The sequence below is a fragment of the Lactuca saligna genome, chromosome 2 (assembly GCF_052625555.1).
Source record: "Lactuca saligna cultivar CGN05327 chromosome 2, ASM5262555v1, whole genome shotgun sequence".
Taxonomy (NCBI): domain Eukaryota; kingdom Viridiplantae; phylum Streptophyta; class Magnoliopsida; order Asterales; family Asteraceae; genus Lactuca; species Lactuca saligna.
This window is the reverse complement of record NC_136418.1, coordinates 152061196-152070063: the sequence shown is the minus strand read 5'-3', so window position 1 is coordinate 152070063 and position 8868 is coordinate 152061196. Positions and strand designations below refer to the sequence as shown.

General features: G+C 34.5%; 2 protein-coding genes across 5 annotated transcripts; one reads left to right on the top strand and one right to left on the bottom strand.

The window, feature by feature from the left end:
• The first annotated feature begins 3693 nt into the window (after nt 1-3693).
• Nucleotides 3694-5870, top strand: LOC145032129 (E3 ubiquitin-protein ligase At3g02290-like). 3 transcript variants are annotated; one of them, XM_078980827.1, is made up of 5 exons: nt 3694-3904; nt 4446-4728; nt 4828-5278; nt 5360-5469; nt 5549-5870. In XM_078980827.1, the coding sequence occupies exons 2-5, from the start codon at nt 4612-4614 to the stop codon at nt 5576-5578; spliced, it is 708 nt and encodes a 235-aa protein (XP_078836953.1). In that variant the 5' UTR covers nt 3694-3904; nt 4446-4611; the 3' UTR covers nt 5579-5870. The 3 variants fall into 3 exon arrangements, with proteins under 3 accessions (XP_078836953.1, XP_078836954.1, XP_078836955.1); XM_078980828.1 differs by lacking the exon at nt 3694-3904 and adding an exon at nt 3911-4044; XM_078980829.1 differs by lacking the exon at nt 3694-3904 and adding an exon at nt 3926-4102.
• Nucleotides 5871-5941: 71 nt separating this feature from the next.
• LOC145032130 (Thioredoxin superfamily protein) lies at nt 5942-7673 on the bottom strand. 2 transcript variants are annotated; one of them, XM_078980831.1, is made up of 8 exons: nt 7481-7673; nt 7119-7272; nt 6923-7042; nt 6812-6855; nt 6604-6729; nt 6404-6488; nt 6231-6287; nt 5942-6144 (listed from the first exon to the last, which is right to left on the bottom strand). In XM_078980831.1, exons 2-8 carry the CDS (start codon nt 7257-7259, stop codon nt 6067-6069), a joined length of 651 nt encoding a protein of 216 aa, XP_078836957.1. In that variant the 5' UTR covers nt 7260-7272; nt 7481-7673; the 3' UTR covers nt 5942-6066. The 2 variants fall into 2 exon arrangements, with proteins under 2 accessions (XP_078836957.1, XP_078836956.1); XM_078980830.1 differs by having other exon boundaries at nt 7119-7283; nt 7481-7672.
• Between the last annotated feature and the right edge of the window lie 1195 nt (nt 7674-8868).

The following is an 8868-nucleotide window of genomic DNA, read 5'->3' as shown; positions in this document are numbered from 1 at the left end:
AATCATAACTTCTTCATACGAAGTCAGATTTGGGCGTTCTTTTTATCGATGTTCTTAGTTTAACATATTCTAAGACTTTTGTTTAGATTGCTAAGGCTAAAAAGTCTTATATCATAAATTCACTATTTACGTCTCCCGGTGCCGTGCCGGTTTTGCCGTAAAACTTCGGCGGGCCATAACTTCTTCGTTATAGCTCGGATTTCGGCATTCTTTATATGTACGGAAACCTTGAAAAATATTCCACAACTTGGTTAAGAGTATTTATTCTAAATAATCTTTTGTCGAAAAGTCATTTTCGACCCCTATTGCCTCTAAATTGACTATCCCGGATCTGCGGGCGTTACACCTTATGTCTACCACTCTAGGCTCCAACAATCCTTCTAACAAGAGTTCCTCCCAACCTCCCTCCACTCCCGTCGTGACACAGTCATCTCGGACCATACATACATGAAGCATGTCCGGTATCTCTAAACCTAAACACATATTCAACCTTTATTCTCACTCTACTATTTCTCCACTTCCACGCAATTCGAAGGATGCGTTATCTCATCCAAATTGGAAACAAGCTATGACCGATGAGTTTAATGCACTAATTGAGAATAAGACTTTGGTTTTACAACCAAAAACACCGGATATGCATATTATTCGATCTATGTGGATTTTTAAACATAAATTTAAATCTGATGGTTCCTTTGAACGTTATAAAACATGACTGGTGGGAGACGGTCGTTCATAACAGGTTGGAGTCGACTGTGACGACACTTTTAGCCCGATAGTTAAACCGACCACTGTACATACTGTCTTGAGTCTTGCCCTTTCTAAATCATGGTCAATACATCAACTCGACGTAAAAAAATGCATTTTTACATGACAACCTTTCCGAAACTGTTTATATGCATCAACCACCGGGGTTTCGCGACAATAATATCCCGACCAAGTTTGTCTCCTTAAAAAATCACTATACGGTCTTAAACAATCCCCTCGGGCATGGTACTAACGTTTTGATGATTTTTTCAGGACTATCGGTTTCAAGCACAGTGTGTCAGATCACTCGTTATTTATTTATCGACAAGGTAATGATGTTGCATACTTACTCCTCTATATCGATGATATCAACATCACTACTTCTTCTCTTAATCTTCGACATACTCTTACAGAGCTTCTAGCACACGAATTCGTGATGAAGGATCTTGGACCTCTAAGTTATTTTCTTGGCATCACCGATCAACGTCATTCTCAAGGTATATTCTTAAGTCAAACTAAATACGCGAAGGAGATCATTGAGCGTGCTGGCATGTCGAGTTATAAACCGACCACAACCCATGTTAACACTAACTCAAAACTTGATGTCAAAGCCGACGATCCCTTTCCCGATCCAACTTATTATCGGAGTTTAGCCGGTGCCTTACAATATCGTACTTTTACGCGACCAGATATTTCATACGTTGTACAACAAATATGTCTTCATATGCACGCCTTACATACCGCTCACATGCATGCTCTAAAACGCATCATTTGCTATGTCCAAGGGACTTTACATCACAGTTTACATCTTACTAAATCTGCCGCTACCCAACTCCTTTCCTATACCGATGCATATTGGGGAGACTGTCCCACAAGAAGATGTTCTACCTCTGGTTACTGTGTTTTCCTAGGAGACAACTTGATCTCATGGTCCTCCAAACGTTAACCAACTTTATCTAGATCTAGTGCTAAGGCAGAATATCGTGACATTGCTAATGTTGTCTCTGAAACTTGTTGGTTACGTAATCTCCTCCTCGAGTTACATTGTCCCCTTTCTAAGGCAACTATCGTCTATTGTGATAATGCTAGTGCCATATACTTATCCGACAACCCTGTTCAGCATCAACACACAAACCATATTGAAATGGATATTCACTTTGTTCGGGAAAAGATCGCTAAAGGCGAGGTTCAAGTTTTGCATGTTCCATCACGTTACTAGCTAGCTGACGTTTTTACTAAAGGACTACCACATGTTTTATTTGATGATTTTCGAGACAATCTCAACATTCGTCAACCTCCCGTTGCGACTGCGGGAGAATATTAGATATTATATATATTATTGTTATAATCATGTGATAAAAAGATATGCACATGAGAGCTAGTTTTTAGAATCCTATTTTGATTATAGTTTCCTTTCATAAACTATTATTTGTATTATTTATACAATTCACGTAATAAGAGAATTGATTACGCAACAATAGCTTGTTTCAATTATGAAAAGAAAACCCTATATTGCTTTCTATGCATGCTGGACTCTCTTGTAAAATATGAAATTCTGTAGGGTTATTAAAAAAAACCCTCATCATGCTACACACAATAGAGCTCTAACCATTCAATGAATATTAGTATCTTAAAAAATAAAATAAAAAAGTGTAAAATTTAGCAAGTGTGTTTGATATAACTATTGAAAACTATAAAAAAGTAATATGAGAGACACATTATTTTAAGGCCAATTGAAACGATTGAAAGCAACCACAATAATAAATTACAAAAAAAGATCTATCACATAAGGCTATTGTATCAGTCCAGTGTAGTTGGTAAAACTTTTTACAAAGTCATCCCAAAAAATCATTAAAATGACAATAAAGACCCTTGGTATGTATGTGTATGATAATGATTGAATCATTACAATCCATTTGAAAGTAGTTTACTTTTTCTTAGTTTACTTTGTTATTGAGCAAAGTTTGAATCTTAATCTTTTTGTATGAAATTGTTTAACGGTTAGACTTCTATCATCTGATAAGTTTAATCATTTTAAAAATGTATATCATTGAAAAAAAAAACACAGTAACCCTATAATTCGAGGATATTTTTGTTGATATAGAAAACTTAATCAATTGTTGTTTACAATTAATTCAATAAACCATATATTTTATACATATAATATTTTTTGAAGTCCTAACTCTTATGTCATGTTTTTTGATGACAATACTAGACAAAAAGTAAATTTTCTTAAAGCTAAATGTATCTATATTGATAGTTTCATCAATAAAAGGAATTCTTTTTTAAATAGAAATGAATAAATCTACAAAAAACCATTTGCTTATAGTTATTGTGCCGTTTGACCTATAAGATTTGATTACGTATAGTTATATTTGTTGATATGTGTAGTTAGCATGATTTTGTGTTTCATAAACTAAGATGATATTTTCAAAAGATGGCGATTGGCGTCTCTTTGATATTACTAGAAACAATGAAAAATAATGGTATGCATGGAAGGTAACTAATGAGTTTCCATGTTTAATATCAAAAGAGTTATCATTTAGAATTTATAAGCGTAATATTCATCTCTTTCAATGTCTCTATAAACCCGAATATGTAATAAAAATCCTATTTATTAATGTTACCATTCTATTTCTAGAACCATATCTTTCGTAATATATTTTTTTCCCCGAGTGTATGGTTGTATTTTAGCAAAGATTTAACTTAGAATGATATAACTGCCAAAACCTGACTTACCTCTTTTGATCTTTAATGTTTTTAATAGTTGAGTCATGAGTAACTAAAAAATATTATTATTATTTTTAAATTCCAAATGTAAGTAAAGTAACTATCATAGGGACTTGCGGTGATTTGTATTCATTTTTAAGGGTCTAACTGCAATATCGTAAAAACTTTGAAGCATGTTTCTACAAATTAACACAAAAGGACCCATACTTTCTCAATTATAACTTGCCACCCACCATTGACATGAATACCGCGTGTTCTCGTAGTCTTTCTCGCCGAAAAATCCAACAAAAATACTCGAAGAATTTCTCATATCATCTGATATATGATAATTGATAATTAAGCAACAGAACCCCAAACATCAAACTTCGAATTTTCAGGTTTTCTGTTCATCATCGCCAACATAATCATCAACCTCTCTCACTGTCTCAAGGTACCCTTATCTCTTCATTCTTCCGTTATCCATCATCGTTACGTGTTCTTCGGATTTCTGATGCTGTTATCGCTGCCAATTGAAAGATTCAAAATCTGTTTTTATGGGTTTTCTACGCTGTTGAAGAATTGACATTCTAGGTCGGGGTTCATCCGATTCTTATTTTTGGTTGCACGACTTTGAATAAAATTGAAACAGGTTAAATTCAGAATCGACTGAAAAAAGCACACACGTTTCATACACAATTTGGGAAAAAGTCTTTTAGGGAATTTAGATGTTTTTAAAAAAAAAAAAAAAATCTTGACCTGGTTGCTTTGTGGTTATACCAAGTCATTTATTCCGTCTGCCGCCCCCTTGATTCTACAAAAATTCATGCTTATTTCCATATCTGATCTTAGGGTTTTATGATCGAAAACCACATGGGTTTTAATTACGAGCTCGGATTAACTCATTGAATTCACTTCTTTTTTTCTAATGTGGAATTATGGTTTCCAAAAGAAACATTCCTGACTGAATGTGTACATGATGAATTCAATTGTAGGCAGTAAACGACAATTGATTTGGCGTATTCATACGGAGGTGAGAGGTCAGATAGAGAGGGTCTACTGGTTCGCAGAGCCATTGTAACTTCTGCGGGCCTCAAATCCTCTCTGATTCTTTGTTAAAACTAGAGTATCATCATCATCATCATCATCATCATCATCATCATGGGTTCCGTTTGTTGCTGCTTGCGTGATGAATGTGAAGATTATGTTAATCCCAATAGTTCGATTTACAGAAACTGCATCTGTCTTAGATGCTTTCTTCAAAATTTCTTATATATGGTATGTTCATTACCCCTCATCTAATCAAATGTTTCATGATTCTATTTCTCCCTCTCATGATACTCAATGGTTACTTATTCCATGATTTTCTTTGAATAGTACGCATCATTATTCCAAAGAGGGGAAGAACATGTGAGGCTTCCAAGCCCTAATTCCATTCAAGGGACAACAACATCTTTTAGTTCATCAGCATCACTTGACAATTCTTTATCTGGGGTGTACAGATCACCTCCTAGACCTTTACCTTATGATGTTGATCCTAGGTATATTCGTCTTCAGAGAGATGGACTTGTTTCTAGAAGAGAGAAAGGCTCAAGTCGTTCACAGGAAGAAGGTGAACCATTAAGAGGAAGTGATAGTGATACAGAAACAGATCCTTTATGTGCTGCTGGAAACAAATGGAATAATAACAGCTCCACTTGTGAAGATGGAACAAAAGGGTTACAGACAAAATCTTCCTTAAAGGTTTCAAACGCAAAAGACTCAACTGGATATGCACATATATTTTCTTCATCCGAAGATGAAGACGTTTGTCCAACATGTCTTGAAGGTAAATAAATTTCTGCATTGTATATGATGTATATATCGTTATGGAAAGGGTATTTATGACATTTTACGTATTGGATTGCAGAATATACTACAGAAAACCCTAAGATAGTTACAAAGTGTTCGCACCATTTTCACCTTGGTTGCATATACGAGTGGATGGAAAGAAGTGACAGCTGCCCTGTTTGTGGCAAGGTAATGGTTTCACTTTCGTTATGGAAGGGTATTTATGTCATTTTCTTCATGGCAACAACATTGGATGTTTTTTTTGTAGGTGATGGCATTTGATGAGGAGACTGTTTAGGCTTTTTAACATGAAGTGTTGCTGCTATAAATATAATCGCGGCCACAAAAGAAATGAAGATGATAAAGAAACCAAGAAAACAGCTTGTAAATTCTTTGTGAATACCCACCCGCATGTTACCAGTGTTTTTTTTTTTTTTTTTTTTTTAATTATCATGTATAAAAATGGATTAATTGTTCCATATAATTTCACATGTTTTCTTACACTCAATTATTGAAGAAATCTCTTGAATTATACAGGAAATACATGCCCATTGAATGGGAATGCTCTTGTATTTTTCACTTTATCTGTATTTACATGTTCAAAGACTTTTGAAAGCAGTTTGTTTCGACTTCCAAATGATTATGATTCAAATCGAGCACATAAACAAAAACATAAGTTTATATAACCAAAAATAAATCAGATAAGTGATATATTTATTGCAAACATTAATGTATAAAAACGACTTGATAACACTCTTATATGTAGCAATCACTAGATGAAATCACTCAATTAGCAGCCACTTGAAAAGCTCTCAGGAATACTTCTGCAGGTTGGCCACCACTCAGCTGATGTTTTCCATTAATCTGAGACAAAATAAATATATAAATAGCCTTTAATTCAAACTATAAGGCAAAAGCCAAAGAGTAAATCTAATTATCCAATCGCCTACCACATAATGAGGGACACCAGAAATGTTGGCGGAGTGTTTCTCAAGTTCTTCATTAACCTTCAAGAGTTCATAGTAACCAACAAGTTTATTATAAACTGGTTTTACTATGTAAAACAATTGAACAGACATCTTTATTTTTGTTTGAAATTTTTTATAAAGTTGAAGCATACTACCTCCTCAAGTCCCATTTTTGGATCATCAAGAAACTCAGCTGCTCCTTCTATCCCAGCTTTCCTTGCAGATTCCACAAGAAAGTTCCTGTATTCAAGTTGTTCAATCATTCAATTTGGTTGACATTAAAATGAAATAAGAAGTTTTGTTTATGAGTAACAAAAGGGTGTTTGATAATATATGATGAGATGAAGTTAGTTACCTGTCACCTATAAACTTTGCCTGTGTGAAATAGCCTTTGAATATCTCTTCAACAAGATTGTGTTGCTTATCAAGCCCTTGTTTCCCTGCAAAAAGTATGAGCCTGTGGCTTTCCAGGGAACATCCCCTGCTTTCCAGAAACAGAATCAGTGAGTTCTTGATGTATTTCCACAGTTTAAGAATGGAATGGAATGGAATTATAAACTTACGTGAGGCCTGACATGCTGTATTCCATTCCAATTTCCTTAAAAACCTGCAATTCGATAGCATTAATACAAACGTCCAGGAATTGAAAACTGAAAGCGAAGTGAGTGAGTTACCTGAGACATCCGAACACTCATTTGATCAGCTCGAGAACCAAATTTGTTCCTGTAGTAATCGATCTTGTTAACCCCTTCTTTAGGGGCAGAAGGGTTTAGTAAAAATGGATGCCAGTTAATCTGTTTCAGAAACAATGAACAGATTAATATATTTCAAAACAGAAGAAAACAGATTGAAGTGAGAGAAAGTTAGAACCTCGAAATCGTATTGATCTTTTGATAGAGCTAAAGCTTTGTCTAGATTCGTCTTGCCCACGTAACACCATGGGCACACACTATCCGAAGTCACATCAATTTTAATGAGCTTCTTCCCAGCTGTATTTGTTGATTGAGCCATTGATCAGGTGTATCTGCAGTATTTCTGAACAAAAGTTATCGGTTTCAAAATCAATTGTTCCCTAAAACATTTTCAGCCGTTTTTACCAGTTTCAAACGCACATGCAATGTTTTTAACAACCATAAAAAATGAACAAAAAAGGTTAATTATCCGATCATGAAGCTGATATATTGAATCGGTAAGTGTGAAGATTTTGTCAAAATTGAAGGCTGAAGACTGACCTCAAAATTTCCGAACTTCAAAGTTGTTGAACGGAGGGCGAACATAGAAGAGGGTTCCTTCTGGCTTGTATATATACGTATACTGATGCCAAATATGAATGTAATCACATCATTTGGGGTTTCAATTGTCTTCTATCTGACGCGTTTGTTTGACTTCGAAATGTCAACCGCCTACCAACCTGTCATGGATGATCGCCAATGAGTTCAGAAAATAAAGGGCTGAAGTGGTACTAGTGTAAAGTAGAAGGGGTTAAGGTGAACTGATAAAAGTTACGATTTTTTTTTTGTTTTTGGACTAACAAATGAATTTGACTGAATTTGAGCCCTAGAGATCCGATTTGAGTTAAAACAAGCTTAAAATCTTCGCGAACAGTATACTCTCTTATACTCTCTTCGCTTTTTCATTTTGGGACACATATCTAAGGCCCCGTTTGTTTGCCTCTTAATTGAAAAATTAAGAGGGAACCTCTTAATTTTTCAGATATATAATGTTTGGTAGCTTCTTAAAAAATACATCTTAATTTTTAATTTACCTCTTAAAATTTCAGATGTGTATGCGTATCTGAATTAAAACAAAGACAACTATGCCCTCAAAAACACGGAGCGCTTCTTTTCTTTTCATATGTTTCCATCGACTCCCGCTGCATCTTTCTCCTCCATCTCTAATTCGTGTCCACCTCCCTCCATTCTACGTCGCCCCCTCTGGCTCCTCTCTACCACCGGCAGCTTCAATAGCCCTGCCTCCGCCTCCGCCAACTTCTACAGGTAAGGGTTTTGATTTCACTTTCATTTAAAATTGAGTTCGAGATATTAGGGCTCAGTTTCTTTTCTTCTGAAAATCGAATGTTGTTCATGTGAAATCATATGATGTTTTCTTTTCTTCTTCCTCTAAAAATCGAGTTCAAGATATTAGGGTTGTTTTGGTCTTTTTTTTCTTCTAAAATATGATTTTCATTTGTAGATATAGATGTTCCGTTTTTTATGTTGAAATCATATGTGTCTTCTTCAGAAATTGATGTTATGTTCTGAAATCAATGATGAAGTTGTACTTCTTATTGAAATCTGTGATTTCTTGCTGAAATAGTTGATGAAATATCTTGAGTTTCTTTGTTGATTGTTGTTAAAATCGATTTTTTTTTTTGTTTTGGTTGAAATTATTTGATGGAGTTATGTTATGATGTTAAAGAATCTGTGATAAAGTTTATGAAAACATTCTCTAAAGTTGATGAAATTATTTGTTGATTTTGCTGAATTTTTTTTTTTTTTGAAATTTAAAGTATGAATGATGAATTGGTGTATAGTTGTGATGTAGTTGTGATGTTTCTTGTGTTTCAAGACGTCATTAAGGTGGAGATTTTTAGAAATCAATGGATTGCTCATTTTTTTAT

Excerpts from the sequence above, each read along its gene's own strand:
- LOC145032129 (XM_078980827.1), top strand. The coding sequence starts at position 4,612 with ATGGGTTCCGTTTGTTGCTGCTTGCGTGATGAATGTGAAGATTATGTT. Across the intron at positions 5,279-5,359 it reads TTGTCCAACATGTCTTGAAG|AATATACTACAGAAAACCCT; the intron begins GTAAATAAATTT and ends ATTGGATTGCAG. Across the intron at positions 5,470-5,548 it reads GCTGCCCTGTTTGTGGCAAG|GTGATGGCATTTGATGAGGA; the intron begins GTAATGGTTTCA and ends TTTTTTTTGTAG.
- LOC145032130 (XM_078980831.1), bottom strand. The coding sequence starts at position 7,259 with ATGGCTCAATCAACAAATACAGCTGGGAAGAAGCTCATTAAAATTGAT. Across the intron at positions 6,730-6,811 it reads TACAGCATGTCAGGCCTCAC|GGGATGTTCCCTGGAAAGCC; the intron begins GTAAGTTTATAA and ends TCTGGAAAGCAG. Across the intron at positions 6,288-6,403 it reads CAAAAATGGGACTTGAGGAG|GTTAATGAAGAACTTGAGAA; the intron begins GTAGTATGCTTC and ends GAACTCTTGAAG.